General features: G+C 35.0%; 1 protein-coding gene across 1 annotated transcript in view; it reads right to left on the minus strand.

The window, feature by feature from the left end:
• The window catches only part of ARB2A (ARB2 cotranscriptional regulator A), a 527,996-nt gene that overhangs the window by 204,967 nt on the left and 304,336 nt on the right, over positions 1-18,693 (minus strand). Inside the window, exon 7 of the mRNA XM_069085441.1 lies at positions 15,066-15,185. Coding sequence (XP_068941542.1) covers positions 15,066-15,185 — 120 coding nt within the window. The remainder of the gene's footprint in view (positions 1-15,065; positions 15,186-18,693) is intronic.

Below are 18,693 nucleotides of genomic sequence, written 5' to 3' on the forward strand. Positions count from 1 at the left end.
TGCCTAGCACTGTGCCTGGCATACAGCAGGTGCTTAATAAACACATTGCACACAGGCAGTAAATGGCAAAGTTCATGCCCTTTGACCTCAAATAGATGGGTTTTTGACTATTCCAAGCTGTATCTTGCTGCCTAGACTCCCAGTTCCAGTCTTTCCAAGTCTGGTCTGGTCCACTGCTGCATGATCTACCATCCTGAGACAAAGTAAATGAAGTTCTGTATCAATTTAATCAATCAGTCAAAAATATTTATTGACTGCCTGTTACTTAGACATAATAGAGCATATATGAGAAATATCAAGCATGGGCCTTGCCATTTTAATCTAGTTGGGAGTACAATAGTCTTCTATGCAAAAAAATAAAGAAACATAAAAAGCATATAATCAATTGTTAAATTCTATGTTGCAGAATGTCTTTACCTTGGATGATGACATGCCCTAGAGTACCTGGAGGCTTTAAAGATAAAAGGCTCAACTGGGATCTCACCTCTTGTAGTACCCCACCATCTACCAATGAAAGAAAAAACTTCTCTACCTGACCTTCAAGATTTTCTACAATCTGGCTCCAGTCTATTTGTCCGGATTGATCTTGTACTACTCTGCATGACTCATTTATACTCATCATTCACATTCAAGCCAAACTATATTCTACTTGCTATCCCCTGAATGTATCACTTAGTTTCAAAGCATTGTAGTATTCTGTAGTTGTAAAAGAATGAAAATCTCGAGTTCCCTGGTTTTCAAACTTTTTGTGGTTAGAACTACTTTACATGCTTAAAAAATTGTTGAGGATCCCAAATAGCTTTTCTTTATGTGGAATGTATATGCAGACATATTGGCCCATATAAAATCTTGACATTAGAAATGGAAATGTCATTATTATTACAAAAATAGTAATGACATCCTGGATCATATGAAGGGGTCTCAAGGATTCCCAGGTCACACTTTAAGAATCTCTGATCTAGTTTAACCTCTCCCTATAAAGGGAAGGAAACACTTACTATGTGCTTGGGACTGTGCTAAATACTTTACAAAAATTATCTTGTTTGATTCCCAAAACCATCCTCATCTTACACTTAAGGAACATCAGGCAGACAGAGGCTAAATGAGTTGCCCAGGGCCACAGAACTACTAAATATCCAAGGTTAAAACTAAACTGGAGCCTTCCTGACTTGAGGTCCAGCCTCCATTGACTGTACTGCCTGAATCTACAGCATTCTCAATCAATAGAAATCCATGATTCCCTTAAAAACCTCCGGAGCCAAACTCCGCCCCCCCCCCCCCCATTAACTACTGAGGCAATCTATTACGCTTCTGAATAATTCTAATTATTAGGAAGGTTTTCTGAATCAAAGTCAGTATCTCTCTAATTTCTATAAAACTGGGGATATGAAGAATGGTTTTCAGGCCACATCTGCTACAGTTTATTTCTTCACCAAAGTACAGGTGTGCCTTATTAAATTTTGCTGTATACAAACCTCACTGTCCTGGACTGTGAAGCCCTCATCCCATAATTCCAAATATCCACCACTACTCCCTGTTTTGGGTTACCTGTAAATTTGATAAACATGCCATTTTTACCTAAATTCAATTAATTCACTGATAAATAATGTTAAACAGAAAAAAGGCAAGAATAGAGTTGTAGGGAATTCCACTAAGGACCTCTTGAGGTTAATATTAATCTATTAATCCCCATTCACAAGGTGATATTTAGACTAATGCCCAAATTTGTAGAAGTTAAACGACTTGTCAAAGGTTATTTCAAGTGGAGCCAGGATTCATATCCAGGTCCTTTAAGTGCAAATCCAGCATTCTCTCCATGGTACCATTCCATCAGCCATAAATTTGCCTGACAATTTTGTTGTCTAGCTTATAACTCTATAGTTAATCCCCAAGGATAGGATGACAGGTTGTGATATTTCTTAGTAAAATCTTAATTCAATTCATCAATTAAACATGTGATAATTTGCAAAACACTGTGACATCCAAACATGGTGTCTATCATATTTCCTTCACCTAGTAAAAAAAAAAGAAAACACTGTGATTCTAGAATAATGTTTCTAATGAACCCAGTCATTGTAGTGATTGCTGTTCCCATTTCTAAATGCTCACAAACCAACCCTTTAATAATTTGTTTAAAAATTTTGCCAAGAATGTATATCAAACTAAGAACTCCTCTCCTTTCCCCTTCTTGAAAAGTTCCATTATATAACATATTCTCTTTTCCATTTTCTTAATGCTTTCTTCCTCCTCAAATTATGTCGTATTTACTTTATGTCTTTATGTTGTAGCCCCCCAGCAGAGTGTAAGCTCTTTCAGTGAGCCAGTTTTGTTTATATCCTTTGTTTTCTTTATATCCTTCTACCCAGCACAGTGTTCATAACGGTAGCTTAACAAATGCTTGTCGAACTGAAATTTCTAGAATAAGTGTCCTCACACTTTTCAAAAAAAGGGAATAAGGTGGATCCTTCTAACTATAAGCCAATGACCTTGATGTATATTTCTGACAAATTGATTTAACGCCCTGGGAGCAATTTCTCAGGGCTGGATAATTTGAACTGTTGAATGAAGTCAGATGTTCTCTTACTATCATCTAACTTAATCTTGGTTTTCAATTCCCTCTTAATCATTTTTGTTCTAACCTTCCCTATCTGAACATCATTGTCCTTAAGAAAGAAAACATAAAGAAAATAGGAATTCAGTAGTTAAATTCCCTTCAACAGTGAGGACTGCTGACAATGACATTTCTAGAACCCTGATGATCCAATTTAACAATTATCCATCAAGTGTCTCTACTCAGAGAGAGACTTGGTGTTTGAGTATAAGGCTACAAAGATGGAGATGAAAAAGTCCCTGTCCTCATTTAGTTTACATTCTAGTGGGGAATAGAACATATGATCAGGTAAGAAAATATAAGATAATTTGAAAGAAGATTAACAACTAAAAGGATCAGAAAAGAATTCCTGTAGGAAGTGGAACCTGAACTGAGTCTTTAAAAATTTTAAGCTAAGAACTCTAAGAGACAGAGATGGAAAAATAAAAAATCTGTTAAGAGGCTATAGCAATCTGAACAAATAGAAGAGCCTGAACTACCATGGTTCATGGGAACCTGCTGTTGTCTTTCACCTTCATTGCCAAGAAGAAGTTCTAGCATTTCTTTGTTCTTCCTCTTGCCTTCAACATGGCTAAAATACAAAACAAAACAAAACAAAACAAAACACTTCTTGCTGTTCACCTCCATCAAACTCCTGGGCTCCCAGGCAGTTGTAGCCTATTTGACACTTTTCTTCAACAGTTATAGAATTCTTCTGTATTCTTATTCATTTATTTGTCTTAACTTTCATCTTCTGTACTTGTCCCTTCTAAATCTAAGATTTTTGAAGAGCTCCTGGTAGTACAGGAAGCTCTTCTAAAAGCATCTTTGGTTATCTTCCGATTTATTTTTCATTACATGATTTGTTTGTATCATCATTTTGCTTTGAAGAAACACAAATCTGTCTTCAGTTGAATTACCTTTTAACCAGATCATGGATCCTTACCTATCTTTTCTTTGAATGGCTTGAAATTCATGCTCCTAAGATCAAGGGAACCTGGAAGAGTATGCTCATCACTCACCTCCTTATCTTGGATATAACCTTTAGAATGACATGACTACTTCTTTCTGGAATTCTTGTCATTTCCCCAACCAATTCCTTCTTAATGGTAGGAATTAATTTCTCTGAAATATGAAATTATTAGAAGGCCAATTAGTGGCTGGTGGGAGAGAGTAAGTGAGGAGGGAGGATGGGAAAGAGGGAGAGAAAGCAAAGGAGGGAGTGAGAAAAGGGGGAGGAAAAGAGAGAGGAAGAGGAGAGGTAGAAAGAGAGAGAGAGAGAGAGAGAGAGAGAGAGAGAGAGAGAGAGAGAGTGAGAGAGAGATTTTTCTAGAGAAAGGACAGAAGAAAAGATTCTTTCCTCTGTTTACATATACCTTTCTCAATGCTCTCAATGCATCTCTGCCTACTTAAGTTATTCATTTCCTTCAAGACTTGGTTCAAATGCTGCTTTTCTACTCAAAGTCTCCTTCTGAAATGTATTTTCAGTTGGTGATTTCACCCTCTGTGGACTTTCAGAATATTTTGTGTTTCTGTTGCACACTTATATTTTACTTTATATTATACCTACTTGTATAAGCCAGTAATGTAGGAAGAGTGAAGGACAGAGCTTTAGTTTTCTCCAAAGCAAAATGAGAATGTTGGCTGGACTAGAGGATGCTTAAGGTTCCTTTCATCTCTAAACCTATGATTCTATGATAACTGTGTCCCTTGGGTATCCATACAATGTCAAAATATATAGAAGGAAGCCTCAGCTTAGTGGACCCTACATGGAGCATTTATAGGGATGCTTAATGAATGCCTGTTGATAAAAGGATTTAATGGGAAGACAAAGACAAAAACTGCATAGACTCAGAAAGTAGAGAGACATTATTATCTGTACTATCAGAAAGAATAACTACATTGATGAGATCATAGATCTACTGAAGCAAAATTACTTATTTGTGTCCCTAACTAAGCAACTCTAAGTGTTGTGATAGTCCTTTTGGACCATCTGGTTTGTAGCTATCTCTACTTACCCCATGGGAAAGATAAAAACAGACTTATAATTTAGTGATTGTAACTTTAAGAACCAAATTTCCTTTGTGATACGAAAATTCACATAGCTTGCTTCAGAGAATTTGTATACTGGGAGACTTCCAGCTGCTTCTGAATTATCAGACAGAATACACCACAGAAACTATGTGTATTCTATGTGTATTTTTGCTGTTAATGAATAACTTACCTACTGATTCAAAATGATTTAATGTATGCAATCTCTTTGTTCCTAGAAGGAAAATTGGGTGCTGAAGTAAACCCTAAAAACCAACCCATACCTGAAAAAGAATCTTGACTACAATATTCCCAACAAATGGTCCTGTAGCCTTTATTTAAATACCCTCTGCTCCCCCACAGTGAATAGGAACCCACTGCCTCCCTGCAAAGGCTGCCCATTCTACTTCTGGATGACTCACTGTTAGAAAGTAAACCCTCACACCAAACACCACAGGGTCAAAAAGAATAAGTTTAAACCCTCTTCCAGATGACAACTCTAGAAGGTCTTGAAGACAGAAATCATGGATGCACTGAACCTTCACTTTTCTAGACCCAACATCTCCAGTTCCCTTAAATACATCTTCATTGATCTAGGACTTAAAGGCCTTCTCACTCCTCTAGGTTATCAATGTCATTATTCTTCCTAAAATGTGGTGCTCAGAGCCCAAAATAATACTTTAGGTATAGTCTGACCAGGCAGGGCACAGAACACAGGAAACATTATTGCTTCCCCCACCCCTGGAACTAGAACTATTTTAATCAAGATCAAAATCATATTAGTTTTTCTGGAGGAAGAAGGGGGTGCTCTATCACATTCCTGTGTAATATTGAGCTTGCAGTCTACCAAAATCCACATCTTTTTTTTTTAATAAAAACTGGTGTATAATAAAGTCTTCCAATCTTAGAGTTGTGAAGTTGATTTCCTGAACCCAAATGTAAGACTTTAACTGTATCCCTATTAAATTTTATCCTATTAGATTCAGCTCAATATTCCAGCCTGGTAAGATCTCTTTGAATCCTGAACTAACCCTTCCCGCTTTGTGTTATCTTCAAATTTGACAAGGATGCTGTCAATGCCTTTATCTAAGGTGTTGATAAAAATGTTAAACAGCATGGGATCAAAGATAGATCCCTATGGCACTCCACTATAGAACTCTTTTCAACTTGGCATTGAACCACTAAGGACTACTCTTTGAATATGACTATTCAACCAGTTCTAAATCCATTGAACTGTTCTATCCCCTAAACGATATCTCTTGACCTTTTCCAAAAGCAAAGCATGAGATATTCTATCATCCACTTTTGCTTTAGCAAAAACTATATCTATTGCATTTCCTAGTCTACCACATCAGGAATCCTTCAAAAAGAAAAAGGAATAATATTAGTCTGGCACAATCTATTACTAATGAAGTAATGCTGGTCCTTTATGATCAGTGCTTCGTTTTGTAGATGTTTATTAACCATCTCATTAATTTTGCCCAGAAAAGAGATCAAGCTCACTAGCCTCTTGTTTGCAGATTCCATACTCTTCTTCTCTTTTGCAAACTGGGATAACATTTACATGTATATTGAGTTGTGGTACAAGTTGGACTTTCCTACTAGTGGCAAAGGCCACAGACTTATCACATAAGGATTCACTTTGGAAATTACTGAAGCTGTATTTTGGGAGAACAGGCAGAAGAAACTGATCTCTGGCCTCTAAAAATCAATGCCTCAAACTCAGAACACTACCATATCCCCAACTAATTAAGATATCCAAGATCTTCAATGGAAAGATTTAGAACCAGAGACAAAAATCAGCACCATGTTTCCCCATCAATTAAAATGCTGGAAGGACCAAAATGGAGACTGAGAAGTGGGGAGGCAGAGACAACACCTCTGAAGAAGGGCTCCCTAAAGTATAAAGGAACAAAGACTGAACCACTCTAAACACCATCCTTTCCCATAGATATTTCATGCTTTCTGTCAGTATGGGACTACAAAGGACTAAAAGAGATGTACCCTCTGGGAAGAAATGGAAAAGCATGCATTGTGGGGTCAAAGACAGCCACATCTCACCCTAATTAAGGACTGGTCATCTGTGAAGCATGAATTCTTGATAAATTGCTGAATAAAAATAAAATCAAGGGCACACGTGGATATGCATTATTTTTATTCTTGCGCTGAATGGGAGCAAGATGTTTTACTGAGGTACAGACTACAGAGGAGGGAGAGAATGATCTCCCTATATACCTTGGCAAGGATGAGTATAGTGCCTGCTTGCTGTCATGCAACAGACTCTCTTGCCAACCCCACACAGCTTTGCATAAAGTTGGCACCTAATAAATGGCCAATGAATTTAATTGTTAAGAGACATGAAACTTGGCTTAGGGCTTTGAAGGAGAGGAAGGATTTTGTTGGATGAAAAGGAGACAGTGAGGATATTCCAGGTAGAAAGATCTGCATCAGCAACAAGCAAGATAAGCATGAGGAGGGTAGTAAGGAAATGGGTCTGGCTACAACTGACTGAAACCTGAACTATTACAAAGAGGCTAGAGACAAGGAGATTAGTTAGGAAGCTGTTATTGCAATCTAGGCATAAAGTGATAATGCCTCAACTGAATTAATAGAAAAAGGAATGGAGAGGAAAGGACAGACATAAGAGACATTTCAAAGGAAGACTCAATAAGACTTTGGGGACTAATTGGGGGATAAAGAAAATGAAGAAGAGAAACAAAAGATAGGGTATAATTTAGATTTCAAAAGGAATTTAGTAGGATTCCTTTAGGTTATAAGGTCTTCCTACATATTTAAAAATCTGAGTTCTAAAATTAAATTTCTGCTTTTTAGGAATACATCTGTTGTATAAGTTAGTCATGTATATGTATTCATTCAATAGGTAGCTGTCTCTTCTTTGTTTTTATTCTGATCTTTCATGAATTACTTCAAAGTGACATTATCATTAAATCAATGTCAACATTTACTTAGTATCCATTATGTACAAACACTGTACAAAAGGTCCTATGTCTTCAGAGATTTACTATTAATTGGTTTCATATATTCACTGTGCACATGATAACCCACTTTCCTTGTCCTCAGGGAAATCCCATTGTTTGACTGAGTCCAGTGGGGTCTAGGGCTGCTTGCAAAGGTGAGAATGGCAAGAAAGACTAGTCACCACAAAAAGAGCTGTTCTAAATGTTTTTGTACAAATAGGTCCTTTTCCCTTTTCTTTGATCTCTTTGGATACAAACCTAGTAGTGGCATTGCTGGGTCAAAGAGTATACACAGTAGTGTAGCCCTTTGGGCATAGTTCTGAATTGTTAAGAGGTGACACTTAAGCTGAGGTCTGAAAGAAACCAGGTACTTTGTGAAGTGAGGTGAGAAAGGAATGAGGTGACCAGGAGAGGTGACCTGTGCCAAGACACAGAGGTAGAGTATTGTGTGCAGAGAACAACAAAGAGGGCTGGCCTATAAGGCGGAATAAACCTGCAAAGGGAGGCTAGACTGTGAAAACATCTGAAAGTCATAAGAGGTTTTTTTCTATCCTTGAGGCAAAAGGGAGCCATTCCAGGTTTCTTGAGCTGGAGAGTGAGTAACATGGTCAGATCTGTGCTTTAGTACTATCATTTTGGCAGCTGTGTGGAGAATGGATTAGAGAGGAGGGACTCAGAAATAGGAAGGTCAATAAACAGGCTACTTCAATCAAATAGTCAGCCTTTACTAAGGGCTTATTGCGGGTCAGGAACTGTAATAGATGCTGGGATACAAACAAGTGAAAATAGCTCCTTTCCTTGAGATTACATTTTAATGAGGGAGCCAATGGATCCACATAAAAATATATACAGAATATACAAGATGAATGCAGGGTACTTTGGGATCTGGGGGCAGCAGCAGCTGTGGGGAAGGTAAGGGACATCAGAAAAGGTTTCATGAAGGAGGTGGCATTTTTTCTCTGGCTGTCCTCCATGGCTGGGAATGCTCTCCCAGTGACTAAAATTCCTGGCTTTAAGTCCCAACTAAACTCTTACCTTCTACAGGAAGCTTTTCTCAACCCCTCTTAATTCCAGTGCATTCCCTCTTTTAATTATTTCCTACTTATTCTGTATGTAGCTTGGTTTTTCTATATTTGTTTGCATGTTGTCTCTGCCATTCAATTGTAAGCTCCTGGGGGGAAGGGACTATCTTTTGCCTCTTTTTGTTATTTCCAGAGCTTAGCACAGCATATGGCCCATAGTAGGTGCTTAACAAATGTTGACTGGTTGATTAAAATAAGGGATTCCAAGAAATAGAAATGTGGAAGGTGTGAGTACATTCCAGCAGGGGGACAGCCAGTGTCAAGGCACAGAAAAATAAGCCTGAGTGTCATGTGTATGTGTGTGTGTGTGTGTGTGTGTGTATGTGTGTAAAAGCAAGAAGGCCCAGTACAGCCAGTTCCAGAATGGGAGGAGGGGAGTAAAGTATAAGAAGGCTGGAAAGGAAAGGAGGGACCAAGTTCTGAAATATATTGTAGGTAGAACTTGACAAGAAGTGATAATTATTTGAGGTGAGAAAGAGTGAAGATTTTAGGATGACCCCCCAAGGTTACTAAACAGAGTGAGGGGAAAGATATGGGAGTCCTCGATAGAAACATGGAATTAAAAAACAGGGGAGGGTTTTGTTATTTTTTTTTTTTTTTGCAGGGAGAAAGGCAGGGCAATTGGAGTTAAGTGACATGCCCAAGGTCACATGGCTAGTAAGTGGTAAGTGTCTGAGGCCAGACTTGAACTCAAGTCCTCCTGAGTCTAGGGACAACGCTCTATTCACTGTGCCACCTAGCCAACCCAACAGGGGAGGATTTTGGAAGAAAGGTAATGGATTCTCTTTGGTACTTAATTGAGCTGAAAATGCATAAGGGAATCTATTTAGAGATGTGAGCACTGGCAATATGGGGCTAGGGTTCAAGAACAAGACTGGACCCTAAAAAGTACTGTGCTAGACATCATAAAAAAGAAATATAGATGCTACAGTGTGGTGAAAGAACAATGGAATTGGAACCAGAAGAAATGGGTTTGAGTCATGGCTATGCCACTAACTAGACCAGGGGTTCTTAACCTTTTTTGTGTGACAGACTATCCTGGCAGTCTGGTGAAGCCTGTGGACCACTCTTCAGAATAGTCTTTTAAAATGCAGAAAATCAGATACACAGGATTACAAAGGAAAGCAATTATAATGAAACACAGGTATCAAAATATTTTTTTTTTAAACAAGCTCATAGACCCCAAGTAAAGAATCTCTGGTATAGACTAACTAGCTGTCATTTAACTTTGCTGAGTCTCAGTCTTTTCAATCTGTACAAATTGAGTGGGTTGGGCTCTATGCTCTCTAAGGTCCCTAAAGGTGACAAATCTGATTGAAAAAGAAGACATTCAGATAGACAAACATCAAATAATGAATAAGATAGCTTAATATGTAATAGCTTTAATTTATGCAGTGAATTGCTAATTTTCTTAAGATAAAAAAAGCAAAGTAATTCAGGTTAAAATATATTAAAAAAAACGACTTTACTTTGATTATCTAGATTTTCAAAGTGCTTTTTTCCATTAATTGTTCTAATAATTGGCTCAAATTCTACATGCTTCTTTAACTTCCATTCTCTTTAACTCTATTTCTTCTTCCCAACATTACAGATATATTTGCTGTATGACATCACATTTAACTGTCATGGGGGCATACAAACACACACTATTTGCACACACACACATCTACATTACTAAGCTTAGCTATTTACAATGATAATATTAAGCAAATACTCACCAAATATTAACTTCACTTGGTTCTTTGTAGTCACAATTAAATATTAAATGTTTTAAGGCTACATCTCTCTTCTGCCTCTACAGGTAAAAATACCCTCCCAGTCTCTCCCCATTTTAGTTAACTTTGGCTTTTGCTTTAGTAGAAATGCAAATCACATTATAGTCAATTTTGAAAAACTGACTCACAGTTGACTAAGGCAATGCATCTTCACAAAACTATGGCCAGAAAATGGTCCTCCATCTTGATACTAAAGGGCAGCTTAGGCTGCCTTGAGGCCAGGGATCACCATATGGAACAATGGCACTAAAAGAGTTCCCTCTAGTCCTTGATTCACATGCAAGTGAGGTGCCAATCAAGTGCTGACAAGCATGAAGAAACCAAAATCAAAAGTGGATAGAGATACACTTTAAAAAGGGGCAGTTTTCACACATTTTTAAGTGAATTGGGGCCATTTGTTTGTGAAAACACTATCGAGGGGGAAAATTGATGAAACTGATAAGAAAAGCCTCATTTTAGGTTATTTGCAACGCCCCCTCCCCCCCAGCTTAGGATGTAAAACAGGATCAGGTATATTTCATAATATCTGCAGATCCTTATTTGGGCTAAAAAAAAAAGTGGGTATTAATTCACTTAGTTTCTGAGATGGCATACTGGCCTTCACTTTTCTATTAAATTCATTTCTACAAACTAAGAATGTTTTAAGGTTATTTGATTTTGTCAAACCGACCAGTTTATTGCTAAGAAGAAGTCTGGGCACCCAGAAACAGCAACAGGGGGCTGTTCCATCAGACATGTCTAAGACAGAGATGAAGTACAATGATGGTATTGGCTTCTACTTAATGAAAGTTAATTTCTGCCAAATGAACATCTATTTTCAATATCTAATATAAGGGAAAAGCTACTTGTAAAGGCAATAAATGTCCCCTGATTAATTCAGGAATTGTTGTGTTTATGTGGCATAATTTATTCCTATGACAATTTATTTCTCCAAGACAAAAATACTTTCTACTGCAGAACATTCCAGGCAAAAAACACAGCACTAATTATGGTGAACATTTTTACTATGCATGAAACTGACTTCCTAAATCAGAAAATCATGGCTTCTGAACTAATTCAAGATAGTTTTTTTTTTAATTAAAAGGTTGTATTTAGGCATTATCTAGAATTCAGAAAAGAATACAATAGTTAGGTTGAAAGTGGGAAAGGACCTTAAGCCATCTTTATGAGTACACTATGACTTAAGCTTTATCATTATCTTTTGGTTAACAGTTCATCTCCGTGCCTTTGAAGACCTAATTAGACTGAAGAGAGAATTGGATGCTCTCCCTGAGCTGTCTCATCAACAGTCGTTTTCACTAACAACACTAAAAGTTTTAGGAATTTGAATTTAGGAATGTGAAATGTGAGTAGTTACTACCTGGTGAGAAGAAAAACACTGAGTGGCATACTTTCTACCTCAATTTTTTATTATAGCAAACTGCATAAAGTTTTTATGAGCTTGGAGCTGAACAAGCACCATAATTTACCATCACAAACGGAATGCTGCTTTTGAAAATAAATCTTGAGCTACAATATACTCTGTTTTAGGGAAATTTCACATCATGAGGTAAGATATGTTCATGAATAATTTCAGTTTTCAAAAGTAGCAATTAGGAAAAAGCAGCAAGATCTATGGTTATGATTAGTGCTCCCTATTTAAAAAGCAATTCACCTTTAGGCATCTATTACCTGACCATTTATTTTTATACTACACTTAAATGCAATTTTAGCTAGGAAATGGAAAGATGGATTTTAGCAATAGATCTATTAGTACCTGTAATTCAAATTATAAACAATAACTAATTACATTTATGTTGAAACTTTTCTTCTTATAAGTTTAAATCACTTCTAATAATTTCAGTTACAATCCACAGCCTAGAAATGTAAGGGAAATGTGCATTTATTCAGCAAGAGTAGGAGAGCTTCCATGTATTCAGACATTAAACCATAAATGTATATTGTATTTCATAAGGAATGTGTGTATATCTAGACATAAAAGCTTTAGACATGAGTGAAATTCTACACACTTAAAAATCTTTCATAGCACTATTTTCTTGAGAAAGGCATGGCTTAATAGTCATCTTAGCGATTTATAGTCTAATTTTGTTGGTAAGCTACTAAGTCAAATATCTAAAACAAGCCTCAAGAACATTTATATTGCAATATTCAAGACTCATTTTATTCCACAAATGCAACCTCAAAATTTGAATCTATGTAAAGGAATTTCCTACAGTATTCCACCCATTAAAAACAAAACAAAGCAAAATAAAACAAAACAAAACAAAAACCCTACAGGATAAAAATTATATTCTAAAGCTCCAAATGCAGTGACTTTGTTCCTATTGATATTGAGAAAATAAAATGGCATTATTTTATTTTTCATTTAAGAGTTTTTTTAGTTTAAAATTCTTTAAACTATTATTAGTTATTTAGGGGCATTTTTTTTTTTTTACAAAACAGAGCATTCTATTCATTACTAGGATCCATTTCTTTAGCCCTATGCCAAAGTTAGGCTGCTTTAAAACACACATAGATGAAATTAGGATGATCATCATTAAAATTTTTAAAAGATAAACAAGGCGTATTCCATTAAATATACTTCTCAGCCTTCGTTTTGCATGACAGATATGTGATGTGCCAGTGGTTATATTATATTCTTCCTCCCATGCATGCACCTCCTGCCGAGACAGCAGACTACAGAAGCTGACCCTTACTGAGACCATCTTGTCTCTTTGACAAAGCTCCTTTTTAACTTCTTACTTACTGGTTACTTCCTGTGATGGAGAAAAACTTTAGCTCAGCTTGTGATAATTTCACAGGCCCTGAGGACCCTGACCCTAATAGCCTCAAGGTCAAAAGTCAAGTCTTGTTCTGAAACATCTGTGTGCTTTATATTAAAGTAGAACAAAAGTAGAGAAATATCCACCAGTGTGACGAGAGAGACAGGAAAAATAGGAATGACACACTCATCATCTGTTACCCTTGCCGTGTCAGATCTGTTATTAAAATTTGTCCCAAATAAATTAAATTTAGAAATAAGCTTTATGTAGGATTTTGGGTTTGTTTGTTTTTTTAATATTACCTTGAATACAAACAAAATTATCTATAATGAGAATTCAAGTGGTTTGGGTATTTTTTTGCCTTTTTTTTTGCTTGGATGTTTTTATTAGCTTTGCAGGTTCAGGTAGATATATCAGCTACAATTGAGTAGAATGTTTTGTTCTTAACACTATACTTAAAAATTGACAACCAGCCCATAAAAAGTAAAGAAAAGGAATATAATATTTGTACCAAACACTACATGAATCATTTGAAAATACAATTAATGTAATAAAACCACTTCATATATAATAGATTTTTTTAAGTACAATATTGCATATGCCAATAAATTTGTTATAATGTATAGATTTGGGTCACTAAAGAGTGCTTAGAAATGAACAGTACTTTAAATAATTTTGGAAAATAACCTTAAAATTATTGCAGTCATCTTTTAGTTTAATATTGTATAAACCGGTCAAATAACAATCTCATACTCAGGTATCAGCTCTTTTACTCCTAACATAAGAAATTACACTAAGAAAGGTGATTAGACAACTGGAATATACTTAATTTCCCAAACAATTAAACATTCACAAAGTCCACATTCATTTAAACTTAGCCCTCGATACATTCTAAACTTTTAAATACACTTTCATACTCGTGGGAGGAAATTTCATAAATTAATCAATAACATATATTGTAACACTTTTTTTACACCAAACTTCACTGACATAGACATTAATGTTGTAATAGTATGAGTAGTGATGTTACTTGAAATATATGCATCTAAAGAGATTAGGCCACATGTAGCATAAAACTGGCCCTTATAACATTGCAACACTGAGATAATTCAGAAATTTTATAAAATGTTTTTACACAGTAGATAATACCAAAAGAATCAGGTTATTTTTAATGCAAAAATTATTATGGCCAATTTCTATGGGCCCACTGTAATTACAGCAAAAATAATTCAATCTAATTATTTTAATATTTTAATAAGTTTAATATTTGGGGATTCTGATTAATTTGAAGAGAAATCCTATTAGTCTAAAAAGATCATTAAACATTTATCAATATTCAAAGAGTCTTGTGCATTTTAAAACATTGTTTTCTTTTTGTTTGTTTGTATTGGTTAAGAGCAGTGATTTTATTATTGTATGGAATGTCAACATGGAACCTCCCTCATCAGACGCAGATTGGCAACTTAAGAATCTTCAAGGGTAGATTGGAGCACTAAAGTGTTAAGTGACTTGCCCAGGGTCATACCATATCTGTCAGAAGCAGTACTTGAATCCAAATCTTGCTGGTTCTAAGGACATTCCACAGACTGCTTAAACTACTAAAGAATATACACATAAAATATACCATAAAATACAGAGAAACATTGTGACATAGAAAAGAAGCACTTAATTCATTTAAAAGAAAGTTATTAGAAGATTTTTCCAAGTCTGTTACCAAAGGAAATGTTTTCTAAAATGTGACAGATGAGTTAGTTACCTGAAACGTTCAAAACATTTTAAAGAAACAGATGATATACTAAAAACAAAATCATATAGAAATCATGAATGAAATCTGAGTATGTGCTTACCAGCTCAACAAAGGCAAGTCCTCCATAGCTATGAGCCACAAAAAATGTGTTCTCAGCTGCAGAATGAGTTATGAAGTGATCCCATACATAGATTAAATGTTCTTCAGGAGAGCCATTGTCCTAAAGAGGGAATGTGGATATGATTACAGATGATGTCCAATTATTAACACAGTATTCTAAAAGTGTACGTTAGTCTAATTATTTGTTTATATAAATTGTTCAAAGAAAAGTATAAATATACTTATTGCAGAATAATAAAATTCTAAGTAAAAAAAATAACAGGTGTCTGGAGCAAATGTTGTAATCGATTTCTCATCACATGGCATAAAATATGATAGCTATAATCCATTCAAAACTATAATAAAAAATAAACAAATGTTAAAATTTAAATAAAAGGATTATTTAATTTTGCATAAGATGTTTAATTTTGTTAAATTTAACTTCTTTCAAGTATTATTATTTAGGGCCTCTCTTTTTTTTTTAAGCAATTGGGGTTAAGTAACTTGCTCAAGGTTACATGGCCAGTTATTATTTCTGGGTGTGGTACTGGGTATCTGAACCCGGATTTGATCCAGATCATCCCGACACCGGAGCCGGTGCTCTTACTCGCTGAGCCCCCTGGCCGCCCAGGGCCTCTCTCTTTTACAAAACAAAGCCTTTTTTCCTAGTCCCATGCCAAAGTTGGAGAAAATATCGAAGTTACACTGGTAAGGAAATTTGTAGCAGTCTTTTAAAGTATACAGAATTTTAAAAGATGAGTCAAAAGAAAATGGTATTCTTTATATAAAATATTTAAAAGAAATTTTGTAGCAATTATTTTTGCCCAAACTTTCTTGTGATAAATCCGTTAACATTACAAGTGTAGCAATATTTCTACCTTACAATATTAAAAAAGGTTGTTTTTTTTAACTTTGTTGAATATTATTTGGTTAATATATATTCCATTTTGGTTATTTTAAAAATAACTTTCATTTTTTCTCAAATAATTTCCTAAATGGAACTTCTTTTATAAAAAAAAATAGAACCCCAACATGTCAGTTTGGGGATTTATAATTCCCTCCTCTAGCTCAATACCATGTAATATATCTTACTATAGGAGTTTTCTATAATATGATTCTCTTATTGTTGTTTCAACTTTATTATATTCCATCTACATTTTATGATTATCACACCAAATTGGGTAATATAGCAAAGAGCTCATTAATAGTTAACTTTTTTAAATTGCCAAGAACTGAAACGAAACATGATGAAATTCTGTTCTAAATATTATCTGGGTAACTTTAAAATTAACTAACCAAAAAAAATGAACTGCTGATTTCCTGGATGTATTTTATTTGGCATCAGTCACCTTTGGAATGTAGATGTGACATACTTAAAAAAAAAAAACTTTTGAATTTTCAGTAGAGCACATATGCAGTGTTCTATCTATAAACAGGGTGATTAGCCTTTTCAAATGTAAAAAAGGTTATTAAAAATGAAATATGAGGCCTATTTAAATAATGCTTGAAGGTTTATGTAACACTTCTGGCATAATACCTCTGTCAGGCATTATATTATTATTGCCATTTTACTGAAGGAATACAAAAATAAAACAAATCCTGTCCACAAGTAGCTTACATTTTATTTGGAAGGACAGTAACATAGATACAATATATACATATATATATATATATACATATATACAAAATAAATATAAAGTAACTGACAGGGAGAGAGAATTAGCAGATAGGAGCAAGAAAGACCTCATGTACAAGGCACAATGTAAATATTAAAGTTATCTATGGGTATAAAAGCCCAATACATGAAATCATAAAAACACTTTAAAAGGTACTTAATAATTTTATTAGGGGAAGTTAAAGAACAGTAGACAAAACTAGTAGAGCCCATTAGAACCCCTCCCCACCTAAGCAGACTATGTTTACCTGAAGCAAGAGCTAGCAATCCTTTAAATGACTCTACGTAATCTGAAATGTTTTTTTATGGATTTGAGCAGAACCTCAAATGTATGATCTTGCTGCCATGAAAGATCTTAAGGATCAGGACCACTCATTTTACAGATGACAAAACTGTGGCTTGGAGAAATGAAATGCCTTACTCAGGGTCATAAAGGCATTAAGGAGCAAAACTGGAATTGAAATCTGGGTCTTCTCTTTACAAATCCAGCCCTCTTTTCATGGTACCATCTCACAAAGCTATTTGATAGCACAGCAATTAATTATAGGCTCTAATTAATGAGAACAAATAGTAGGATTTATTATGTTAAAGTATAGATCAACATGACTTCTAAGTTAGATATATTCCTAAAAATCTGTGTTTACGTATAAAGAGAATTTTATAGACACATCAATAGATTTTTCATATAAAAAACAGGCCATCTCAAAAATGACAGTCTGGCAAAATCTTATCAAGGACCAAAGAATCTTTCTTACATACCTCAATTATCCCTGAAAATACTATAGTATTAAAACAGCATAATAATTGATGTTCATAATGATGACCCAGCACTGTTAAATTATGTTCAGTATACTGTATTTTAAGAAGGCAGGGAAATATGTAATACAGGTTAGGGACTCTCATTTAAAATGCCTAAATTTTTTATTATAAGGTTTGATACCTGAGATAAAGCCTGAGCTATTTGAAAAACCTGAAGAGGCAGAAAGTTCCATTCCCTAGGATATTCTATTTTTATTCCACTTTATTCTATTTACACTTAAGTATGAATCAGTTAAGTTTTTCTTTCGAAGAGGTCATTATTTTTCTAATTTGCCACCTCCAACAATTAAATATTTCAAACAAGTGTTTGAAGAGTTTTGTAATTATTCATCAATATAAAGCACAATTATAAATTTCACACCTATCAAGTCTAGTGTACAATTTTAAATTTCACATCTCTTGTTCTGAGAAGAATAATACATAAAGTATTTATATAGGTATATATATACATATGCATTAAAGTATTCATATATATTTAAATCAATACTACCACTGCACTGGAGAGACAACACACTATCCTATGCTTCTATAGCCCTGTGGACTCCCTTCCCTGGACACCATTCTATAAGAGTGTTATATCCCCCTATTAGAATGTAAGAATAAGAGAAAAAGAATGTAAGGTACTAGAGGGTAGCATGAACTTCACTTTTGTATTTGTACAAATACACTTCGCATTATGCCTGGTACATACTAGGTGCTTAATAAATGCTGGTGGATTACCTGATATGTCCTCATGGTATACAGGTGTTCTCAAAGGGTATATGCTAGAGTGTATACCATGATGCTAATAAGCTTTTAAGACGTGAACTATAGGCCTAGTTATAGAATGTCTATTATCCTAACACTGACCTAATTCAAGTTCAGAAAGGTTCATGACCAGGTTGGGCCAGAGAATGATGATAATTTTTTCTTTTTTTTGCAACTGTAAAACTTGAGAAACAATTATCTACTAACTCATAGAGGGGATGGGATTTGCATCAGTGGATAAGGCACCCACACTGACAAAAAGAAAATCAGCATTATTAAATCATTATTAGAACAATTCTTCTGACAAAAACAGACCCCAATATAGGAAAATTCACATCTTGCTTACAACAACAAATATACAGAATCTACCACCTAAGGATTGTATATG

The sequence above is a fragment of the Petaurus breviceps genome, unplaced genomic scaffold, assembly GCF_028583685.1.
Source record: "Petaurus breviceps papuanus isolate PSGF00001 unplaced genomic scaffold, PetGlider_PUasm1.0 175, whole genome shotgun sequence".
Taxonomy (NCBI): domain Eukaryota; kingdom Metazoa; phylum Chordata; class Mammalia; order Diprotodontia; family Petauridae; genus Petaurus; species Petaurus breviceps.